The sequence below is a fragment of the Danio aesculapii genome, chromosome 11 (genome assembly GCF_903798145.1).
Source record: "Danio aesculapii chromosome 11, fDanAes4.1, whole genome shotgun sequence".
Taxonomy (NCBI): Eukaryota; Metazoa; Chordata; class Actinopteri; order Cypriniformes; family Danionidae; genus Danio; species Danio aesculapii.
The window spans coordinates 13,676,029-13,702,296 of NC_079445.1; the positions used below are offsets into that span (position 1 = coordinate 13,676,029).

Genomic DNA, 26,268 nt, shown 5'->3' on the forward strand with positions numbered 1-26,268 from the left:
GCTGTAGCCCATTGTGTCAGTGCAGACTGTGGATTTGGAGCGGGCATAGCGAAAAAATTCAGAGAAAGATATGGGGTTGACAAAGTAAAGGCCCAGAGAAAAACGAAAGGTGACTGTGCTATAACTCACGAGGCAGACAGAATAGTTTTCCACCTGATCACAAAAACACTTGCTAGAGACCTACCCACATATGAGGACTTTGAGAGCAGTCTAATCTGCATGAGAACGTGGTGTGACAAATTACACATCACCAGATTGTCAATTCCCCGGCTGGGGTGTGGTTTGGACAAGTTGGAATTCTATGTGGAGTTCTCCACATTATTGAAAAGACATTTAAAGGCCAGAATATAACCATTTCAGTTTATACGTTAGAATAAGTTTACTGTGCTTGCTATTTCTTATTGTAGCTTTGATATTGATTATATATTACTTGCTGTTAACACAATAACGCTGTGAAAAATAAGATAAAGGGAGGATCAGAATTGAATGATAAGGAAAACCAGCATCAATAAAACTTGAGGGTCAAGTTGTGGGAAAACTGGAAGCTACTGGGGGCAATAGGGATAGTAGCACTGATAATAGTGGGGACAATTCTGGGAGTAGAAAAAAGTCAGAACAGGAATGAAACCTTAGCTGTAAAACCAACCAGAGTAAAAAGATCCCTAGGGGAAGAAAACAGGTGTTCCAAGTATTATGGAGGGCTGTCCATAGAATATGTAAAGGGAGAGACGACATCTTACACATTTGATCTATGTCAGGTAATTGACTGTGGGGGACACAATAGTTCGTAGCGAGGATATGACGTATATGTTTGTTTAGATCAGACTATGAATGCATGGTGTAACACGAGGGTTAAGGCAGATAATAAGTGGTGTAGAGGGTGGGATCAAGTAGTGGGGTACACAGGGAAATGGACGCCAAACCCAACATGGTTAGGGAATTTTAAAAACGAGTGGAGAAAACTGAAAATACAGAGGGATTATAGTCCTACCCAGAACCCTATTACTATGTCCATAGGGGAGTGGACAGGATACCCCCTAGATGAGACCAATTATGCTGCGAAAGACAATCCGCCTAAGTTTCTCTATATACTACTAGGAGTCGAGATATCAGGAACTGACCCCCTGGGAATCAAGTTGAGCTTTTAGACAGGGTCAATGTCATAGATAGAAACAAGACAACGACTATAGGACCCCCAATCAGAGATCATAGTAGAGAAATTAGAGGTCGAAGGGTTGTAATACAAATGGATTATACCAAATTAACCCCTGAGGATACACTAAAGAAAGCCACGGGATACGAGGAAACTAATTTGTGGTTAGAATGGATGATTTCCACCGCTAAACAAACAGGAATGACAGACTGTGTTGCATGTGCAAAAGCTAGACCAACCCTTAGAATAGAACCAGCCCCATTGATAACAAATGACCCAGTAGGATATGGGTGTATGATAAATTTGACTAGGCAGTATAGACCAAAAGGATGTGACACTCTAGCAGAAATATTTCCACCAATAAATAACCAGACAAAAACAGGCCCGTTTTCTGCAAACCCAGGAAATTTTAATTTAATTTAATTTAATTTTAATTTTCCTCCCACCGGAAGAGTGCTATTCAGGGTAGGGCATATTAACCTTTTGTGGTGCAAACAGATTATCAACAATGCAGGGGATATAATAGAACCTTGGGCACGGGGAGGACTATATTATTACTGTGGAGGAAAAAGATTGTTTGTAAGAATAAAAGGGAAAACTACGGAAGGTATATGTGCAATGGTTAGGTTGGCAGCACCAGTAACACTGATTGGCAAGAGACAAGAAGGAAGGGGTGAAAGTACAGCTGGGAGAAGAAAAGGGATGCAACTTTTGACTTAACCACAAATTCCCCAACCTATATAGATTCAATAGGGGTCCTGAGAGGAGTCCCTGATGAATACAAACTAGTAGACCAAATTGCTGCCAGGTTCGAGAATATCCCAATAATTTCAGCCCTATTCCCTGTCACCCCAAGTAAAAATGTGGATAGAATAAATTATGTGCACTATAATGTGATGAGATTGGCAAATTTAACAAGAGATGCCGTAGAAGGATTATCAGAACAGTTGGCTCCAACCTCATTAATGGCAATACAAAACAGAATAGCATTAGATATGTTACTGGCGGAAAAGGGGGGAACTTTTCTTTGAAGATTTTTGCTGCTCGTTCATTCCCAATAATACCGCCCCAGACGGATCAATAATGAGGGTTTTAGAGGGGTTAAAAACCCTTTCTAAAACAATGGCAGAACACTCTGGTGTAAATAACCCATTTGATGATTGGCTGACCGGTGTGTTTGGAAAATATAAAACCATGTTTACATCAATTTTGAACTCTATAGCTACATTTGTGGCCATAATAGTGACCTGTGGATGCTGTTGCATCCCGTGTATCAGAACATTGTGTAACAGGGTGATTATAGCAGCAATTGAAAAGAAAGATGGAGCTCCACCCCCTTACACAATGCCTCTGCTGGTATCTTCTGGAAATAATGATGAGGAGGAAGAGAAGGAGGAATATGACTTATAAATGTTGTTTTTCCCAATAACTGTGCTTCTTTGCAGATGCTGATTCATCACAAGTTATGTGTTTTTTAGATATTGATGTTTGAGAAATTTGCTGTTTGAAAATATGTTAAGATTTAAATTTAGAATATTGAAATGTTTGTAGTCTAGATAATATCAGTGTGATTGACTCAGCTGACATGTTGCGGTTGCCCAAACGTCAATTAGGGGACCGACTGGATGACTTTCCCCACAGGTGTTTTTGGCCCATTCCAGCCTGAGCACACTGGTTTATAGGGAAATTTTAGGGACCATCATTGTTTGACTGTTATGATTGTGTTTATTGCTTTTATTTTTCTTAAATGGTCTGATATGATGTGTCAGGTGAACATGTGGTGGCTGCCTATAAGCCAACTAGGGGGGCGCTTGGGTGTCTTTCCTCACAGAGGTTTTCGACCCAAGCTCATCTGGACATATTGGACCAGGAATTCTGAGATTTTTAAGTGTTTATTAAAGTGGTGTGGCCTCTTTTAGAGGCCAAGAGAGGGATTGAAGGATAGCATTTTTTATTGTTAGGCTTTGTTAACATTTTCTTATAAATATAGACATGAAGGCTTTTGCTTTAAAGGGTTAACTGCCATATTATGTGCACAGAATAGAGAAGGTTGCTGAGAACAGCCCATCCTGTTATCGGTATGGGTGTATGTAAAGTGCAGAGAGCTCTGAAATGTATGAACTGTGTGTACGTGCTCTGAAACATTTGCCTAGTCAACTGTCAAGGCCAACTGTCAAGAGAAGATACCAGAAAGATGCCAGAAAGAGGAACATCTGGTTGCTGAATGGTCAAACTGTCAAGACGACACCATATAAGTCAATAGGGTTGGGATTAGATAGAGTGTGAAAGACAGTATAAAACATGAAGGAGAGCCTAATAGGGCAGAGCTGAATAGATATTACACCTCTCCTGCGCAGAACATGTATTCTCTAACTTCTTGCATTCAAAATAAAACTTCTTAATTTTCAACTCAGATCTCCGTCAATTTTTGAACATGCAATGGACCATTTGAGTCCTACAGCGCCTATAATCTCAATTTGAAAAGGTGACAAATGGAAAACTGCATTTGTGACTCCTGTTGGTCACTACAAGTAATGCTTTATGCTTTATGGATTATCCTCGGTGTTTCAGAATTTCATGAATGAGATCTTCAGAAATATGCTCCACAGGTTTGTGATTGTACACATTGATGACAATCATCTATTCCCCCAATCTTCAGACTCATAAACAACATGTGAGAATCAATTATTCTCAGTGAAAATCAATTATTCCTCAAAGGGGATAAATGTGAATTCCACCAAATCTCACTACAGTTCCTTGGGCACGTCATGATGCCACATGTTGTCGCTATGGATCAACAAAACATGGAAGCAGTCTGGAACTGGAACCCAATACTGTGAAACAACTACAACAGTTATTAGGATTAGCTAACTTTTACCATCATATTATTTATCAGTTCAGTCACATCACCACTCAGCTGACATTGCCCCTCAAAGGTGCATCCTGTAAATTCTATTGGACTACCAATAGAAATCCTTCTGTTCAGCCCCTACCATAACTCATCTAGATCCTGAAAGCCCATTCACTGTGGAGGTAGTCTATACACAGCTAGCCCTCTCAAACTCCATCCATGTGCCTTCTCCAAGAAGTGTCCCCGGCAGAGCAGAACTATGATGTGTGTAACAGAATTGATAAACATAAAACTAGCATTGGAGTAATGGACACACTGGTTTGAGGGGGCAAAACATCCTTTAGAAGTAATCACAGATCACAAAAACCTGCAGTACCTCAAAGAAGTGAGAAGACTTAATGCATAACAAGCCCGATAGGCATTATTCTTCACAAGATTCCACTTTAAACATTCCTATTGGCCAGGTCACAAGATCACTAAGGCTGATGTCACATATCCATTCACCATATCATGTAAATGAGGAATCCAAATCTGTGCTATCTCCAGCTGTCTTCGTGCACCTTATCCAACAGGATTTAGATAAAGAGATTGAACTCGTTACCCAGGAGGAACCTGCTCTGCTGGAATGTCCGGTTGACAAAATCTACTTATCCACTCCTCTACCTTCTCAACTACTCAATTCTGTTCATGCGTTTCTGGGATCAGGGCATCCAGATGGCATGCAACAGGATGTCGCTCAATTAGGGCTGGGTATCGAGTTCGATACTTTTTAATCATCGACCGAATCGTCTCGATACTACAAAGTATCGAAAAGATTATTTTCGTTCGGTACCAAATTTCGATACCCAAGGGTATAATCTTGTTAACGTCAGAGAGCTAGAAAACCTGTATCCTTAACGTGCCCGGATCAAATGCTGGTGGTTGGCTGCGCTGCGGCGAGACTGTCTTGAAAATCAAGTTTACGGCGGTTACGCCCACTCGCCCAGAGCTTGTCAAATTGTCAAACAGACATACAAAATCAGTTAACTTTTAGCACTTCTTGCTTGTGTACCGTTAAAGTTAAGGATAAGGCCCCGTTTACACTGCCAGTTAAATTTGACCCAATGCCAATTTTTGCTCGTATGTGACACAGATCGGATCTATTCTATGACCTTGTAAACAGAAAAAAATGCATGCATTTGGATATTCAGCGATCGGTTTCAGGTCTCCTTCATATGTGGAAATAGATATAAATCGGATATGTGACAATGCGACTGTCATGTAAACAGGCAGATCGGATTTATTGAGGCGTTCTGTTCTGATCATCATTAAACTTGTGACAATGTGGTGTTTCTCCGCGGTTTAATGATGTAGAAGGAAGAGCGTGTGTGGAGATTCCGACGCGGTAAACAACAACAACAGAGGAAACATGGAGGAAAGTGGTCAAACGCCACAATTTGCTCCCACCAGATCGGAGATCTCTCTCGTAACCACGCATTCCTCTGGAGGACATCATATAAACCTGCATATAAACCATAAGCGCAAGCTGCGATGATGGCTCTTTTCCACCTCCTCCGCCTCAAAATCATTTTAAAGTTGGGCGAATTTCGTGTTGTAACTTCTGCTTTTTGTTGATAATAATACACTCACTGCGGGCTACACATAGAACAACTTTATTCTCTCCAACAACACCAGTGCACACACAGGCAAAGGCTACATCTCAGGGCCATACCATTACGTAAAGTGCGTGGGGGTAAATCTGGACTGAACCATTCACTGCTTATATTACGCTTCGCATATTTCACAGAGCTATAAATAAGACAGTTTCTTCCATCGTAGCTAGTGTGGCACAGATGCTAGAATCCGCGTTTATGCATGCATCGTAAATTGTACGACAAGTGTAAAGACATGAATTGGATATGGGTCACAATTAAAAGAATGTGTAAATGGACAGACAAAAAAAATCTGATATAGGCAACAAATCAGAATTGGGCATCAAGACCTAACAGTGTAAACGGGGCCTAAGCTTGTGCGGGGTAAATTTATTAATCCTTTTTTGGATCTAACGTACGCTGTGTAATGTTATGTACTGTTTCGATGTCTTTAAATACCTAGCTAAGTTGATACTAAAATGCTTTAAGGTTAACAGTAAATGATGAAGTTTACCTCACATTAAACTTATCTTATATAAATGTCCTTACTCTTAGCTGCATTAACAGTTTAGCTTTGATGTTTTCTTCACATTAATGTTATAGTCTCTGCTCCTGCTTACACTGGCAGAAAAGTAAAAATGAACAAAGAAAGGAAAGATGAATGCCACAGGGCCGTTACACAGTGCCTGCGACGCCCAGTGACTCCAGCGTAGATAGCAGGATCTGGTGGTTTACAGTGTCAAAAGCAGCTGATAAATCCATCAACATGAGGACAGATGATTTAGAGTCTGCTTTAGCCAGTCTGAGATCCTCCACGACCGAGAGCAGGGCAGTCTCAGTTGAGTGGCCTTTCTTAAAGCCAGATTGCTTGTTGTCCATAAGGTTGTTTTGAGTAAGAAAGTCCAGGACTTGATTGAACACTACTTTCTCCAAAATCTTGGCCATGAATGGAAGCAGGGATACCGGTCCGTAGTTTTCAAGTAGCGTTTAATCCAGGTTGGGTTTCTTTAGCAGTGGGGTTACCCTAGCCTGCTTAAATGAAGTAGGGAATAGACCAGAGTCAAGAGATGTGTTAATTATGCGAGTCAGTGTTGGTATGACTGCAGGAGAAATGGCTTGCAAGAGATGAGAGGGAATGGGATCAAGCGGACAGGTGGTTGCATGGCTTGATAGCACGAGATTGGACACCTCAGACTCAGAGAGCTGGGAAAAAGAGGTGAGTGTGTGTGGTGTTGGTGGTGTATCTTGCGTGTTTGTTGTAGGTGCAGCAAATTTAGCACTGATTTTTTGCAGTTTTGGTGCAAAAGAATGTAGCAAAGTCATCAGTAGTGAGTGTGGAGGATGCGGGTGGAGGAGGAGGATAGAGGAGGGAGGAAAATGTTTTAAAAAGTAAGCGAGGATTGGTGGCACTGTTGACTTTCTGACGGAAGTATGTCTGCTTTGCAGAAGTAACCTCAGCCGAGAAAGAAGACAGAAGAGTTTGATATGTTATGAGCTGTTCAGGATTTTTATTTTTTCGCCAAATTCTCTCAGCAGCCCGAAGTTTTGAGCGATGCTCATGGAGAACATCAGAGAGCCAGGGTGCAGGAGGACTGGCCCGGGCTGGCCTGGATGTAAGAGGACATAGTCTGTCTAGACATGATGCTAGCGTGGAGCAGAGTGTATCAGTGGCACTGTTCGTATCAAGTGCAGAGAGTTTGCAAGATGGAGGAAGAGAGTTAGAAACAATGGTGGATAGTCTATTGGGTGAGAGAGAGCGTAGGTTTCTGCAAAAGGCAACTAGTAATGTGGATGTTGAGAGAGAGAAGGAAATGAGCCGATGTTTGTAGTGGAGTTACTAGTGTTTGATCAGCGAAGCAATGTCGAGTGTAAATAAGGTCTAGCTGATTACCTGATTTGTGAGTGGCAGAAGTAGGTGCTCTTTTGAGGTCAAAAGATGCAAGCAGAGTCTGGAAGTCAGCAGCTTGAGGTCTTTCAATGTGGATGTTGAAGTCACCTAGCACCAACAAGGGAGTGTCATAATCAGAAAAAGATGAGAGAAGAACATCCAGTTCATCTAAGAAGTGACCTCATGTACCCGGTGGGCGGTAGATGACAACCACATTTATAGGGAAGGGGTGGATAATGGTGACTGCATGCAATTCAAAGGAGCTGATTTTTGGCAGGGACGGTCTCTGAGTGAATTTCCATTCTTTGGAAATCAGTAGTCCAGTCCCACCCCCTCTCCCTGTCTGACGAGGAGTGTGGGAAAGAGAGAAATTAGTAGAAAGAGCTGCATGTGTAGCAGTGTCCTCCGGTCTCAACCAGGTCTCAGTTAGAGCCATGAGATTAAAGTCAGAATGAGTGGCTATGGAGGTAATAAAATCTGCCTTGTTAACAGCAGATTGACAATTCCAGAGGCCCACGGAGAGAGAGAGTTGTGAAATAGAAGATACATGAATTGATCGAAGGTTGTGAGAATTGCGCCTGCAGCGTACCTCCCGTGCTCTGCGAGTGTTAGTAACAACAGGAATTAGTAAACACATGATAAAGTGCAAGGAAAACAATAATGAGTGCAGAGATAACGTAAAACAATAAAGTAATAAAAAGTACTCAAGTGCTTTGTCGGTGTCTTTGCTCGGTGGAGTCGCACAGGTAGAGTCGATGGTCTTTACTCTCGTCGGTCTTCACACAAGGCGGTCTTCACACGAGGCTGCCGCGACCGCTGCCGCGGTGAGACTAGCCGCTTATATACACCCCTGAGCGATTTGCTGATTGAGCTCAGCTGGACACGTCTCGAGAGTAAAAACACCTGAAACTGCAGCGGCGGGGCGCGAAAAAACCTCCGGCTCGGCACACAAGCTCTTACAGTAACAAAGGAAACAGTGGCTAAAACTTTCTAGTACTAAACACAGATAGCTGAAAACAATTTTAAATGTCCAACAACCATACACAACCAGCTAAAAACAAGTCTAAGTGTTCTCTAACCAAACACAGCAACTGAAAACAGGTCTAAATGTACTTACTCTGTGTTGCTCTCGATGCTAAAGTGCTTCTCCTGCTAGCTAAACCTACTGTGTTCAAATATATAGTCTTTACCTGGCGTTTGGACACGCCTCCAAAGTTAAAAAACACCCGAAACTGCAGCGGCGGGGCGCGAAAAAAACCTCCGGCTCGGCACACAAGCTCTTACAGTAACAAAGGAAACAGTGGCTAAAACTTTCTAGTACTAAACACAGATAGCTGAAAACAATTTTAAATGTCCAACAACCATACACAACCAGCTGAAAACAAGTCTAAGTGTTCTCTAACCAAACACAGCAACTGAAAACAGGTCTAAATGTACTTACTCGGTGTTGCTCTCGATGCTTAAGTGCTTCTCCTGCTAGCTAAACCTACTGTGTTCAAATATATAGTCTTTACCTGGCGTTTGGACACGCCTCCAAAGTTAAAAAACACCTGAAACTGCAGCGGCGGGGCACGAAAAAAACCTCCGGCTCGGCACACAAGCTTTCACAGTAACAAAGGAAACAGTGGCTAAAACTTTCTAGTACTAAACACAGATAGCTGAAAACAATTTTAAATGTCCAACAACCATACACAACCAGCTAAAAACAAGTCTAAGTGTTCTCTAACCAAACACAGCAACTGAAAACAGGTCTAAATGTACTTACTCGGTGTTACTCTCGATGCTTAAGTGCTTCTCCTCATAAGACATAAGGACGAGGCAGACATCTATTGCTGTGACAATCCTACTTATCATCTGGGTGGCTGCGTTTGGAGTCCTCTATATATTGGACCATTTCCCATTATAAGGCAGATAAATAATGTGACCTATAAGCTCCAGCTTCACTCCAACTACCGGATTTCACCCTCCTTTCCTGTATCACTAATTAGGCCTTTCACTGACCCTGTTCTTCCTTCCTCCACAGAACCCAGAATGCCCAGAAAGAGATTCTGGACACTCAATGACGAGGTAACCAACTCCAGTACTTGGTGGACTGGGAAGGGTACGGTCCAGAAAAAAGATTGTGGGTATCCTGTAATGACATCTTTGATCCTACTCAGCTGACTGAATACCACCAGAGTCATCTGGATCGGCCTGCTTCCAGAAGTCAAGGCCATCCTTGTCATTGGTTGAGGGTATCAGGAGATATCCGTGGGGGTACTATCATGAACCCACCTACCACGCCCCCCCTCAGTACCCAGTGCACCAATCCCAGTCAACAGCATTCTAATTACACCCACCTGCTCACTACCAGAACTGCATATAATTACGCTCCTCACCTCTCATTATCCTATCTCAATCTTACCTGCTACTCCATGTCTGTCACCCAGTTACTTCTTATGGACTTAAAGACCTATCTGTTGCCTTTGGATTGCTCCTCTGCTTACCATTAATTTGTTATCTTTATTGTATGTTTAACACCACGCCAGCAGAGGGAGCCCTCGCCCAACTACTGACTCAGCTCTGCTCCCTCTGCGGCTACTTCCTGTTTGTGCTGTATTTCAGTGAGTGTTCAGGCCATGCTTCTTTGCGAAGTATTGCCAGTTTGCCTGTCGTACCAAGCGTTGTTCCTTGTGACTTTCTTGACTGCATTCCTGTGTATGACCCTGCCTGCCTTGACCATGTACGTTCTCTGTCTTTGCCCTTCTGATCTGTTTTGGACTGATTGTTGTTGCACTGATCCTCTGCCTGCATTATTACTACGTCTTCTGGATTTGCCCCTTTGATTGTCGCTTGGTTTGGACTGCTTTCCTGTTACAGACTATTTGTCTGTTAATGCGTTGATGTCTCTGTCTCACCCTTTTAATAAACTTCCGCACATGGATTCAAACAAAGCCTCAGCCTCCTCGTTACAGAATGTATAACATTTGTCATCCACAAGCAACCTGGTTAAATCTAGTTTGTTTTCCCATCTTGTTTGATTGATGAATAATTATTATATTGGCATCAATAGTGTTTTGTTACTTACTGTAGGACATCCAAGAGTGATTTTCATCTTTGTTTACAGTAATACTTTAGCCTTATTACATTACATGATGACCAACATTTAAAGCTGTAAATTAGCATGTTCATTTATCTTTTACCTTAAAAGTTATTTTTAATTTCAACAATGAAGGACATCTCTAGGAAAATGAAAGAATAAATTACATGTTATGAAAACACAGCAACCAAATAGCATATACAGAGGGGAAAATAAGTATTCAACACATCACCATTTTTCTCAGAAAACTAATTTCTAAAGGTGCTGCTGCTCAACAGATGTTGATAACAACCAAATAAATACATATATGAAAAGAAAAAAAATCTAATTAGTTTATAAATTAAATTATGTGTAATAAAATAAAATGACACAGGAAAAAAGTATTGAACAAATAAAGAAAGGGAGGTGTAAAAAGGCAGTGAAAGCCCAGACAGTAGCTGAAATCTCTCAGAAGTTAATCAGCAACCCTCTGCCCTTTGTCATTCTAAATTAATATCAGCTGCTGCAGTCCAACATCTACATTATCAGGATGATGAAGATGAAACCAGAGTGGACATTTCACAGCCAATGAAACTCTCAAATGTTTTCAGAAAAAGAAAATAAATATGTAGAATGGCCCAGCCAATCACCTGACTTGAATCCAATAGAAAATACAAAACAATGATCAGTTTGGATAGACAAAACCCACAGAACCATCAAGATTTTTGCACTCTTTTGTGACTTCATTCTAAATATGAGAGTCGTCTTTAAGCTGCCATCACCAAAAAAGCCTAAACTTATGGAGCCAGATCAGTCTCAAAAATAATACAAGTCGGCGCCAATAGCCTAGGGGTTAGTGTGTCGATATATAGCACCCAGGTGCTCGCGACGACCTGAGTTCGATTCCTGGCTCGAGGTCCATTGCTGATCCTTCCCCTCTCTGCTCCCCACACTTTCCTGTCTGTTAATCTCCACTGTCCTGTCATTAAAGGTGAACCTCCCACCCCCCACCCCCCTCAAAAAAAAACACACATATATATAAATAATACAAAAAAATGGATCCATCCTGCCTTCATGGCACACTTTGTGCCCATCAGCAGCAATAGAGTATTATGTCAATGCCACAACCTACCTGAGTATTGTTGCTGACCATGTCCACTCTTTTATGACCACAGTGTACCCATCTTTTGATGGCTACTTTCAGCAGGATAACACGTCATGTCATAAAGTGCGAATCTTCTCATACTGGTTTCTTGAACATGACAATGAGTTTACTGTACTCAAATGACCTCCAGAGTCACCAGAACTCAATCCAATAGAGCACCTTTGGGTTGTGGTGGGAGAGAAGATTTGCATCATGGATATGCAGCTGACAAATCTGCAGCAACTGCGAGATGCTATCCTGTCAATATGAACTAAAATATCTAAGGAATATTTCTAGTACCTTGTTGAAGGATTGCCATGAAGGATTAAGGCAGATCTGAAGGCAAAAGAGGGTCCAACCCCGGTACTACCTAAAAAGTGGCCAGTGAGTGTATATTACATCAGTGAGTGTTACGCTTCTTAAATACTATATGAGGCATCACATTGACTCAGTGGTTAGCACTGTCAACTTACAGCAAGTAGGTCACTGGTTCACTGAGCATTTCTGTGTGGAGTTTGCATGTTCTCCCCGTGTTTGCGTGGGTTTCCTCCAGGTGCTCCAGTTTCCCGCACAGTCTAAAGACATGTGCTATAAATGAACTGAATAAACTAGAATAGTTAGCAGTTCATTCTGCTGTGGCGACCCCTGATAAATAAGTGACTAAACTGAAGGAAAACAAATGAATAAATGAATGAAAACTTATGTATTTTATATAAAAGAAAAAGTAGATTGCCTTTACTATCGTCTGCCTTAGTCATGCAGGTTGAGTCAATTGTCTTTATTCTAATTGGTCTGAGTCACGCATGTCAGGTTGATCATTTTTATTCTGGTCGGTCTTCATGAGAGGAGGATGGACACTGCCGCTGGATGCTTCCGTCGACGCTTCTGCGTCAGCACACTATCTAATTATTTATTCGGCCAATTTTAGCCCTGGTAATGGAGCTACGTGTGCTCCTATTTATCTGAACGAAGGCTTCCACTTGCAAATCAAAACCAAGCCTCCTTAATAAGTCTTAACTTATTAATTCTTCCTCTGATTCACAGTTACACCTAAACATGTAATTAAAATGCAAAAACAACCTTAGCTTAAATAAGAAAAACTAAAAATTCTTGTTTCTAGAAAAAATGTAAGTAACACCAACAGATGCTTAATATAAATAAAATACGTAAAACACTGCCATTTCTGGCACTAAACTCTGGGACAGCCATCCTAGCACAAGTCGTGAGGCAGGCACACTCTGTCAGTTTAAAACAAGACTAAACACACATCTCTTTGAATTAGTATACACATAAAACACAAACATAGAACTTTTCAAATCCAAATCCTCTAAAGAATTGTTAGGCTCAATTAATTAGAGCAACCGGAGCAAGGAACACTTTACTAAAATTACAGTTTATCCTGACGTCTCCATAATCCTGGTCAGCCAGTATCCTGAACAACTATATTTCCCACCCTCTTTTCACTTTTCAGTTGAGATTACATCATTAAAATATGCTCATTTCAAAGCACTTTACTGAAACTTTAAAGCCCATATTAAATTTTTTGTATATTTAAAAAAATAGGGTAGATACATAAGCATACTGGAAATAGTTTAGCATCACATACTTAACAACTTTAGTTGGGTCTCAGCACTTTCAGACAACTAAATTGCATTAATTAAAACATTTGTTGTTCAAATGCAGATCTGAAGTATACCAATATATAGCATGCCACAAAAAAGTATATACGAATAAATTTAGTATACAATTCACTAGGGAAGATATCTTAAATGTAAATTAGTCTGGTTGTTGTGAATTCTGCTCATGAATTTTCCCCTTTAGACCACCAGTGGGAGCCATCACCAGAATACTAGCTCTCCCACTGCTTTACTGGGACTGATTAAGCACAGCTGAAACTCATTCAGACTCCCAATATAAACACGCTCTTTCTCTCACTCTGTGCGAAGCTTTGATTAGCCCCCACCGTCATCTCTGAGCGTTTTTCCTGTTGTTTCCTTCCTGCCTGCCTGCCTGCCTGTGTAATGACCTGGACTGAGTTATCATTTCTGAAGTTTTCTGCCTGACCTGACCACTGCTTGTTATATCGTTTCCGACTGTCCGCCGCCAGCCCTGATCTCTGCCTGCCTCTCGTTTAAGATTGTTCTCTGCCAGCACGACTAACGCCTGCTCTTCGACTACTCCAAAGGAAAGTACCCGTTTATTTCACTGAGTGTGAGTTTCTTCTTGTATTTTATTACTATTGTATTAAAGAGCTTGCAAATGGACCCACAAGTGTCTGATGAATCATAACATAAAACTTCGCCACAAGGGAATCCAGCAACTCTACTACAATTGTCCTCCGAACTAACCACCCAGGGAGCTCAGTTGACCCTCCATCGACAACAACTGGTACGACTCACCACTTTAACCGAAGAGCTTGTCAAAGCTGTACAACAGCTGCATATTGCACCTGCTAACCCCTCAGTCGGTCCTCCTCCACCACCTCTTAGTGTGCCTCTTGACCCAATGCCACAACCCGCAGTAAATCCAAGATTGGCTTTCCCTGATAAATTTGACAGGGATCCTGTCAGATGCAAAGAATTTTTATTACAATGCTCATTATTCGTTGATCAACAGCCGTTTCTATATCCCACTGAATGCAGCTAAATATACACTCACTTTTCGCACTTTGGCAGCCCAAACAAACTGGGGTTGAGGATTCCCTTAAGCTGTTCTTCCGTAAAGTATTGTCTGCTGAATTACAATCAGAACTGGCTTGTCGTGAAGAGGGAAAAACTCTTAATGAATTGATAGAGATCACTATTCGGCTAGATAATCTCATCAGAGCATGCCGTACACCACGACTGCGAAGCCTCTCTGTCCTCGAACCGACGCAGAACGAACACATACAGCTCGGTTATACCCAAGTAGCTCCAGAGGAGTGCGAACGCAGATTACAGAATCATCTCTGTCTGTATTGCGGTGAATCTGGTCATCTACAAATCAACTGCCCGGTCCGCCCTGCCCAATCGGTGAGTCTCGCTTCCTCTAATATATCAAGTTTGACTATCCTAGTAAGCATGTCTCAAGCGGAATGGAGAATTGATTGTACAGCACTCATTGATTCAGGCGCAGCTGGTAATTTTATGTCATGGGAATTTGCTAAACGTCATAAATTAACGTTACTAACATGTGAAATCTGTGCTTGCAGTGGAAGCGCTAGATGGACGTCCTATAGGAAATGGAACAATCCAACATGTTACAAGATCCATAAATCTGCAAGTTGGGGTGCTACACAAGGAAAGGATTAATTTCTATGTAATTCAACCCTCCAAACATCCTGTCATTTTAGGCTTACCCTGGCTGTGTCGGCACGATCCTCACATTTCCTGGCATAAGGGTCATATACTTCAGTGGGGCTCTGCTTGTCTACATCAATGTCTTGGTGGCAGTCTCTACAAAATCAAGATATGACCACATTGCCAGCGGTATACTCTAATTTGGCCAAGGCGTTCAGTCAGCAAAGCTCTACTCCTTTACCACCTCATCGTCCTTATGACTGTTCAATTGAGCTGCTGCCAGGCACGATACCACCTAAAGGAAGAATATTTCCACTTTCTCAGCCTGAGTCTGAAGCCATGAACTCCTACATCCAGGAGGAATTAGGAAAAGGATTCATTCGTCCTTCTACCTCGCTGGCAGCGGCTAGTTTCTTCTTCGTCAAGAAAAAGGATGGAAATCTACGTCTGTGCATTGATTATCGAGGTCTCAATGAGATCACAGTGAAGTATCGATATCCTCTCCCACTGGTACCCGCGGCTCTAGATCAATTACGTCAGGCCAGATTCTACACCAAACTCGATTTGCGGAGTGCCTATAATCTAATACGAATCAAGCAGGGTGATGAATGGAAAACAGCGTTCTCCACCGCTAGGGGGCACTACGAATACACTGTCATGCCCTTCGGCCTGGCCAACAGTCTCCGTCAGTCTTTCAGGCATTTATGAATGATGTCTTCCGTGACATGCTGGATCGATGGGTAATCATCTATATTGACGACATTCTAATCTACTCGAATACAAAGGAGGAACACATCCAACATGTCAGGGCAGTGCTACAGAGGCTTATTCACCATCATCTTTATGCCAAATTCGAGAAATGTGAGTTTCATCTAACAAGTGTGTCTTTTCTGGGCTACATCATCAGTGCCGAGGGGGTTACCATGGATGAGAAGAAGGTGACCGCAGTACAGGAGTAGCCACTCCCACAAACTTTAAAACAGTTACAAGGCTTTCTAGGCTTCGCAAACTTTTACAGAAGATCCATTCGGAACTTCAGCATCCTGGCAGCTCCTCTTACCTCCATCACTAAACGTAGCCGCGTCAAATTAGTGTGGCAACCCGAGGCTATAAAGGCCTTCTCTGTGTTAAAAGGAAGATTTACCTCCGCTCCTGTGTTACATCACCCTAATCCGAAACTACCATTGTGGTGGAAGTAGACGCCTCCAACACAGGAGTGGGGATGGTACTCTCTCAGCGACAGGGCATCCCCGAGAAAATGTGTCCATGCGCCTTTTTTCCCGCAAGTTGAACAGTGCAGAACTTAACTATGACATAGGAAACAGGGAACTCCTAGCCATCAAGCTTGCCCTGGAGGAATGGTGACACTGGTTAGCGGGAGCAAACTTTCCATGTACTGTGCTAACAGACCACAAGAACCTTGAATACTTGCGCACTGCTAAGCGCCTCAATCTCCGACACGGTGGGCACTATTCTTTAAGCTCTTCAACTTTATCGTAACATATCGCCCGTGCAGCAAAAACACCAAGGCGGATGCACTCTCACGAATGGAGGAGAGGGGTAACGAGGCCGAGCAGGCAGATACCATTATACCTGATCATTTACTACTTGCCACCGTTAAATGGGATTTAATCACGGAAATTACCCAGATGAATCACGACAACCCCCCACATGTAAATTGTCCTGCTGGTCTGACATTTGTACCCACGGAACTCCGACAGGAGGTGTTAAAGCATATACACGAGATCCCCAGCTCAGGTCATCCAGGTATAACAGCCACAAGGAATTTAGTTTCCAATCGCTTCTGGTGGCCAGCGCTGCTGAATGATGTCATAAAGAATTGCTTCACTTGCCAGACTACGAAATCCCTGCATCAAGTACCAGCTGCGTTTTTACAACCACTTCCAGTTCCTCAACGTCCCTGGTCCCATATAGCTCTGAATTTCATCACCGACCTTCCAGTATCCCAGGGTAACACGGTGGTTCTCACTGTTATCGACCGGTTTTTAAAGGCATGTCATCTCATTCCCCTGCCTAAACTGCCCACAGCACTAGAGACTGCAGAAGTAATGTGTAATTGGGTATTTCGCTTTTACGGACATCCAGATGACATCGTCTCTGACCGAGGACCCCAGTTTACATCATTATTATGGGCTGCGTTCTGTAAAAATCTAAACATCAATGTCAGCTTTACCTCTGGGTACCACCCTGAGTCAAATGGACAAACCGAACGATTAAATCAGGAAGTCACTCGCTTCCTTCGATGTTATTGTCATCAGCATCCTTCAGATTGGAATCGATATCTCTTGTGGGCTGAGTACGCACAAAATTCCCTTGTCAAACCCTCCACAGGCATAATCCCATTCAAATGCATTCTCGGGAATCAACCACCCCTGTTTCCATGGTCCGGAGAGCCCACTACATTGCCCGCGGTCGATGATTGGCTCCGAAGAAGCGAGGAGATCTTGAATAGATAGCACACACATCTGTTACGAGCTGTGAGAAGACAGAAAGTTTAAGCCAATTGACATCGGCGGTCAGGTCATAGATACGCACCGGGACAGTGGGTGTGGTTGTCGACCAGAGATCTACGCAACCGAAATTCCTGTAGAAAACTTAACCCCAGGTATGTAGGTCCTTTTCAAATTCTCCGTCAAGTTACCCCCAGTATTATTTCGTCTTGACCTCCCTAACCATTATTACATTTCCCCCACATTTCATATGTCATTGCTGAAATCTGCTGGTGGTCCACGAGAGGAGATTCCACTGCCTGATGAACGGGCTCTCCCCATCCCTAGAGAATGCGCTGCTCTACTGGGATTGATTAAGCACAGCTGAAACTCATTCAGACTCCCTATATAAACACGCTCTTTCTCTCACTCTGTGCAAAGTTTTGATAAGCCCCGGCCATCATCTCTGAGCGTTTTTCCTGTTGTTTCCTGCCTGCCTGCCTGCCTGTGTATTGACCTGGACTGAGTTCTCATTTTTGAAGTTTTCTGCCTGCCCTGACCACTGCTTGTTATATCGTTTCCAAATGTCCGCCGCCAGCCCTGATCTCTGCTTGCCTCTCATTTAAGATTGTTCTCTGCCAGCCCCGACTAACGCCTGTTCTTCAACTACTCCCTGGGAAAGTCCCCGTTTACTTCACTGAATGTGGGTTTCTCCTTGTATTTCATTACTATTGTATTAAAGAGCTTGCAAATGGATCCACAAGTGTCTGATGAATCATTACACTGGTGATGGCCAAGCTCCATTTTACATACACTGTAAAAATGCAGTGTTCCACACAATTTATTCATGTAGTCCCAACACAAATTGATTAAGTTAGCTTAACACTTTTAACAAATTTTTGTGGATTGAACATACAAAAAATTAAGTTGTTCCAATGAAATCTCAAATTGTGTTGTTTCAGCCCATTTTAAATAAGTAGTTTGAACAAGCAAAAATTTTGGGTGTTTGCTGATTTGCTGCTAAAGAAAGATTTATTATTAATGTTGAAAACGGTTTTGTTCATTTCTTTGATAATCAGAAAGTTCAAAAGAACAGTACTTGTTTGAACGAGAAAGTTTTTGCAACATAAATTAACCACTTAATTCAACATGTTAGTAAATAAAAATTCTTTACAGAAACATAATGATCATGGTTTTCTACAAAATGAATAAACAACATCAAATGTAATACTCACAAAATATAAAGGATGACTCCCACAGACCACATGTCAACCTCAGGACCATAAGCATTTCCTCTGAGAATTTCAGGAGCTAAGTAGATATGAAAAAATAGAGGCAAAGTATTGCAAAAGACCTGACCAAAGGATATTTATTGAAATGTGCACGATTGTGGACTAAAGTTTTTTATCTTCGAGATATGTATAAAAATAAGAATATTCGTAGTTAGTTGCTTAAACCATCTTTAAAAAATAATGTCTTGTCTTAAATTCACACTCACCACAGTAGCCAGGAGTTCCACATACAGTCTTCATTGTCACTTGCTCATCAATTATTTTGGAAAGGCCAAAGTCAGCTGTAGACATAAAAAACACAAAAAAATATTACTAAAACAGTTATCTGTTAAATCTTTTTTCCCATATTAAAAATGTAACTAATTACATTTTGAGTATAGAGGTCGTTACCTATCTTAAGTGGTGCATCTATTGACAAATCAGCATAGAGAAGATTTTCTGGTTTGAGGTCTCTGTGAACAACTCCATTCTCATGCAAGTACTACAACAAAGAAAAAAAACAGGATTCAGCAGTGGTAAAAAAAAAAAAAAAAAAAAACACTGGTACTAAACAACTATCCTCAAGCATAATCAAGTTCCAAATGTTACAAAAAATGTAGTGCAGGTAGAATAAAAGTACTTGATGTAAATACTACTTAAAGTATGTTTAAAAATTAAGCCTTCTAAATGTAGCCTACTCAGGAATAGTGGGTAGTGAGTACTACACTGATAATTATTCCATCTTATTACACAGCTGTCTGGAATACTTTATTGGTCAGTTACACATTCCAAGATATGTTATTCTGAGATTACAACCTTTAAATAACATAATCTCATCCAGGAACTTCAAATCAACTTGAGCATCAGTGAATGTACTTATATCCACATTTATATGTATTTGCTTACCTGTCACACTGTGTTTTTTGGCTTTCTGGTGTCATCTTGTGAATGAATAATATGTAGGTTAGTTTATGCTTTACTCAGCCAGTTTAGTTTCTGTCAGCTTTGTGTTTCTAACTGTTTACCACCATCTTGTGACTGAATAATACAGTACATAGGTTTGTTTAAACTACATCATCTGTTTTTATTTCTGTTAGATTTGCTTTTAATTTTAATTAAAGAATTAATAAACTACTAGGCCTCAAACAATGTCTATTTTTTATGTGTTGTGGCAAGAATCTGTGTAATAAGAGGAGGAGCATTTACATTGTATTGGTGCCCGCTCTGTGATTCCATATGCATCAGTCAGTCAGCCATATATATATATATATATATATATATATATATATATATATATATATATATATATATATATATATATATATATATATATATATACAAACATTTGTAGTCAGAATTATTAGTCCCCCATTGATTTTTTTTCTTCCTCCTTTTTTAAATATTTCCCAAATGGTGTTTAACAGAGCAAGGAACTTTTCAGTATGTCTGATATTTTTTTTTCTTCTGGAGAAAGTCTTATTTGTTTTATTTCGGCTAGAATAAAAGCAGTTTTAAATTTTTCATGGATCATTTTAAGGTCAAAATAATTAGCCCCTTTAAGCGAATTTTTTACGACTGTCTACAGAACAAACCATCATTATTAACCTAACCTACCTAGTTAACCTAATTATCCCAGTTAAGCTTTTAAATGTCACTTTAGGCTGTATAGAAGTATCTTGAAAAATATCAAGTAAAATATTATTTACTGTCATCAAGGCAAAGATAAAAGAAATCAGTTATTAGAAATGAGTTATTAAAACTATTATGTTTAGAAATGTTTTGAAAAAATCTCTCCATTGGGAAATTGTGGAAAAAAAACAGGGGGGGTTCCCCTGTTCAGGTGGGCTAATAATTCTGACTGAATGGATCACATTCAGCACTTATGCATCAATTTAGAGTTTTTGATTTATATCTAATCACATACTCTCCATTATATGTACATTAGGGGCGAACATGATGCAGACATGTTTATGGGCATTTCTTCAACAACGGTAACTTTTAGCCTTGTGAACTTTAGTAAAAAAAAAAACTTGTTCAAAAGTAGTGTAACATAGCCTCATAAGTTCAAACTATTTTTTCTAGTTTTAAGATCTTTAAGAGGACAAACTTAGATAGGAAGAGAAATTGTTAATATTTCATTTTTTTTCCCATCGTGATTTGAACAAATGTAATTTCCACCACATCTCAATATACAGCTTTTATTTCAAAATGAAATAAATGATGGCAGTCAAACATTGTCCAAGATCATTTTTGTATCTAGTTTAACCAATCTTTCCACAATATATATAATAATTATACATTTGTCAATGAAATAAATTATTCCCAGCTAGCAAAATTCATGTGGCTCAAATCCGGCCCACACCAGACACTTACATCCGGCCCACATACCGCATGGAATGGTGGCACTTGGGGGGTCTAGTACTGTTTGTCAGAGCTGGGCCACAATTAAGCCATAGCAATATCACATTTCAGCCTGAATTCAACCGAATGAACCAGAACTGATCCTATTCTGGGCCACAGTTTGTTTTTTAAAAAAACGTTCTGTCTCTCGAGCATCCGCCTGTTGTTTGTAGCTTTAGCCTGCTAGCACCGCTGGAGAAGCATTGATGGAGGCGTTGGAGCTGGAGCTGTAAGCAGTGGAGTCCCCGCGAGCGCGGCTCCGGAAACAACGCGCTTTGCTCGTACCCGGTACTCACTCGTCTGAGTATACAATACAATCACAATACTCCGTCTTCCTCAACCCGCGTGTTTCTCTGTCCAGGCCCAGCGCACCGAAGACGCGGCTCTCTCAGGCATCGTTGCCGGTCCTGGGGCAGAACTGTCTCCTCCGGTGTTCGAGATCCCACGGAAAACCACTTCGCCCCTCTCCGCGAGATGGGTCAAGATGTGGCTTTCATCAGTGACTCCATTGTGCGCCACGTCTGCTCTGCTTCCTCCAAAGGTAACAAAGTACGCACTTTCTGCTTCCCTGGTGCCCGAGTTAAGAATATTTCTGCACAGACACCTACTATCCTGAGCGCTGCCGAGAGCCTCGGTGCCGTCGTCCTCCACATGGGGACGAACGACACCGGGCTCCGGCAGACGGAGATCCTGAAGAAGGAGCCTGATCGAGACGGTTCGACGCACCTCGCGCGCCACGCAGATCATCGTTTCTTTACCGCTTCCTACCTACCGCAGATGAAATGAAAGGTTCAGTAGACTTTTTGCTCTGAATGAATGGCTATTAACATGGTGTAAAGAACAGAAATTGCTCTTTGCCAATAACTGGAATCTTTTCTGGGAGCATCCTAGGGTTTTCCGCGCTGACGGGCTGCACCCCAGTCGAGCTGGAGCTGAACTCCTGTCGGAAAACATCTCCAGAATACTTCGCTCTATCTGACTAGTAAGTAAAAATTCACAAAATTCACAATTTAGCCATACACACATACACATCCTATTCCCACATAAATATCAGTAATGCATATCTGGCTAACCCTACAGAGACTGTGTCTGTTCCTCGTATTATTAGATCAAGAAATAAATGTACTGTGTGCTCCAGAAATATCTATTAAGAATTAAACCAGAAAAACCACTAAAAAGTGAAAATACAAATTTCATAAAGCTTGGTCTCCTAAACATCAGGTCACTAGCACCTAAGCACTTATCATAATGAAATATAACAGATAACAATCTTAAGCACTCTGTCTCACTGAAACAAAATGACTGTATTAGTTTAAATGAAGCAACACTCCTCCAGGATTCTTATATAAACAGGAGGCCCATCAAACTGGTCATGGTGGTGGAGTTGCATCAATCTTTAGTGATATTCTCAATGTTAATCAGAGAAACGGACTTATGTTTAACTCCTTTGAAGTATTAGCGCTTAATGTTATGCTTACGGACAAAAACCCATGTTATCTCTCACTCTAATCACCATATATAGACCCCCAGGACCCTATGTCAGTTTTCTAAAAGAGTTTTCTGATTTTATCTCTGACTTTCTAGTTAAAACTGATAAAATACTAATTGTAGGAGACTTTACGTTCACATAGATGACGCTAACGACACATTAGGGCTCGCGTTTATGGATTTACTACATTCACTACGGATAAAGCAAAACGTTATTGGTCCAACCCATCACTTAAAGCATACACTAGATCTAAGTCTGTCTTATGGAACTGAGGTCATTGATGTAGACATTACACCACAAAGTGATAATATTACAGACCACTACCTCTTACTATCTAAGCTGTGTTTACCTGAAATTAGCAGATCCGCTCCGATATATTGTCCTAGTACAGTGGTTCTCTAACTTTTAAACCAGCGACCCCCAATGTAAGATCAAGAACTCGCGACCCCCCACTACCAAAGCATATACAAACAATAAAAATAACCTTTTTTAAGCTGTTCACAATATTTTTAACTATATTTACTATACATTACAGGGCTCGAAATTAACATTTTTGCTTAGTAGTACTGGTGCTCCTAACTTTAAAAATGTAGGCGCACCGGCCAAAATTTTGTGGCTCCCACCAATTATCGCACTGTTACAATTTTTATAAACAGATTTATTGCATTTGAAACCAACACTAATCAAAACTAACAAGCAAAAAAAAATATATATATATATATATATTCGTGCGTGAGGAAAATATGTCTCAATGAAATCCTGTTATCACAAAAAAAGACATTTTTATAACATTTTATAATTGAGTGACCAAAAGATATCATGGACGGATCGCTCACCGGCCCTGAACGCACTGCTTGACATGAATTCATGAATGAATCTGTTAACGATAACTGTGCTGTGTTCTCACGCCTGGTGTCTGATATTGCACAGATGCTTTTGACATATACCTTATTAAATGCATGGGTCATTTTAATAGCAATACCGCTCTTTTCATGAGCTGCAATATTAGTTTAACCTTAGTCAGTGCAAGCCCTTTTGCGATGGTGTACATGGTGTTAAATTTTACATATAGTTTCACGGCTGTCTGGCGATTAAATTATCTGGCGATTAAATAAAGGATTAAATAGAACCTATCATGCTTAAAATGTGTAGATGTGGCAAACAGTTACCTGAAAATTCTATCCCACAGACTTTACAGTGAATGCTTTAGTTATTTTCATAGCGGACTTGAAGCCAATGGATGTCTTTTATCCACTCTTCAATAAGTGTAGATGGTGGATTAACATTCACCACGTGATCAGTAATCAGATGTGCCATTATTTGTAGTTTAGGTGTTTCTAAGACAAAATCTGTCAGTGTTGTTTTCATTCTCTCATTTTCAGCACTTTACATTTTCGAGGTTGTAGCTCCTGTCATCTAAAGACAGGAGGCGTTGACTGAGTGATTGACAGCTGCTTTTAGCCAATCCAATCGTGTTCAGTTCTTAGAGCAGCGGGCCAATAAGAAGAGCGCAAAGGCGGGCCAAGCGTTGCAGGCTTTGAGCACCACTTGGCTTTGTTTACTGCGGCAAGTTGACATGACAAGTTTTAAACTGTTCCTGAGCGCTGCGTTTCAAGTACAAAGATGCATTCTGCCTGAATGTGTCCTAAATACTTTATGAATTTATCAGTGATATCTTTAGAAAAATCTGTAAATATTAGCTTTCACTTGTAATACTGAAAAATATTTATTATAATTACTGAAAATTACACAATTTTTAAATCACTCTCGCTACCTCTTGAAATTACTCTGCGACCCCCGCAGGGGTCGCGACCCCCAGTTTGAGAACCACTGCCCTAGTAGAACAATTGTTCCATCCACCAAAGATGAATTTATAAATAACTTACCTGATCTTTCTCTATTTTGAAATGCACATGCAAACGCAAATGACCTTGATGTAGTAACCAGCAGTATGAATGCCATCTTTACTAGCACACTAAATACTGTGGCACCTATCAAACTAAAAAAGGCTAGAGAGGATAAAACTGCACCATGGTCTCATAGTCATACCCGCGCTCTCAAAACAGCAACCCGTGCCCTGGAACGTAAATGGAAAAAAACTAATTTAGAAGTTTTTAGAATTGCGTACAAAGACAGTATGTCCAGCTATAGGAGGGCTCTAAAATCTGCCAGGGCTGAGCACCTCCGCAAACTGATAGAAAATAATCAATAACATCCTACGATTCTTATTAACACCATTGCTAAATTAACAAATAATCGGCCATCTTTGGAACAAAATGTTTCACCGCAAATTAGTAGTGGATGATTTATGAATTGTTCCAGTGATAAAATAGAAGCTTTAGACAAAAATAGGAGATATTAAACTTTCTGCACCGCCTTATACTTCAGATCCAGTAAACATCCCCACTGATTTAAAATAACCTACAGTGCTTCAAAATCATAGAACAGGAAGAGCTAGATAAAATTATAAATAGTTCTAAACCAGCTACGTGTATGTTGGATCCAATTCCAACAAAATTACTGAAAGAATTGTTACCTGTTATAGGAAAACCTCTTCTCAACGTTATCAACTCTTCTTTATCTTAGGCCCATGTTCCAAATCCTACAAGCTAGCTGTTATTAAGCCTATTATTAGCAAACCACAACTGGACCCCAGCAACTTCCATTTATGTCTAAAATGCTAGAAAAAGTTGTTTCTGCTCAATTCTGCTCCTTTCTGCAGACGAACAATGTTTTGAAGTGTTTCAGTCAGGTTTTCAGAGCTCATCACAGTACAGAAACTGCATTAGTGAAAATAACCAATTTACTCTTAGCTGCTGACCAAGGGTGCATCTTGCTATTAGTTTTAAATTAATCTTAGTGCGGCAATTTGACACAATTGAACCACGGTATCCTCATAAATCGCTTAAAATTCTACAGGTATCTAGGGACAGGCTCTACAATGATTTAAGTCAACTTAGCTCACCATTACCAGTTTGTGAATATAAAGCCCATATATACATGAAATAGGGTCTTATTTAGGTTGTAAGGGTCTCCAACAACAGTCTAATATGCATGCAAGGTCAAAAAACACTTTCATTGTCTTATAATCTGCATTTATTTTTACCTAATTATCCCAGCGACTCTCATATGAATCGTTTAGCGATTTAATTTGTTCCCAAACCCCTCCTCAGCGCGAAGCTAATTTGCGCTGATTGGACCGATGACAGTCTGCTGTGATTGGTTGACGACACTGACAGGCTTCAGCCGCGAGACAGAGTGAAATGGCCAGCTGATATCAACATATAAAAAGTAGTCACAGTGCATACACGCTTCACAGTGGATTTTGGCTGCCAGTGGGTAAGTGTAAATACAGACGATGGACTAGAAATACTGACGACTAACCTATTTTATTGAGCAAAAAGTCCAGAACTGGCGAGGAGATCTCCTAGCCCATCACAGTCTACCTGCTCTTTTCACACACACACACAAAGGGCTGGTGCGTCCATAGCGGCCTCGGCGACACCTCCCCCACCGCCCCCGTCTTCAATTTCAACCGCAACCCGGTCCTCACTTTACTAACGGGTCCCTTTCGTTTTTACACTAATCGCATTGGAGGGGCGGCGTGATCATCCTTTGCCTAGAGCGGCACTTCAACTTGCTCCGGTGCTACGCA

General features: G+C 40.9%; 1 protein-coding gene across 1 annotated transcript in view; it reads right to left on the bottom strand.

Moving 5' to 3' along the window:
- si:ch73-60h1.1 (calcium/calmodulin-dependent protein kinase type IV) overlaps positions 1–26,268 on the bottom strand; it is a 77,703-nt gene that overhangs the window by 11,840 nt on the left and 39,595 nt on the right. Inside the window, exons 6-8 of the mRNA XM_056468123.1 lie at positions 19,136–19,226; positions 18,952–19,026; positions 18,689–18,764 (exon numbers count right to left, since the gene is read on the bottom strand). Of these exons, the coding sequence (XP_056324098.1) occupies positions 18,689–18,764; positions 18,952–19,026; positions 19,136–19,226 (242 nt within the window). The remainder of the gene's footprint in view (positions 1–18,688; positions 18,765–18,951; positions 19,027–19,135; positions 19,227–26,268) is intronic.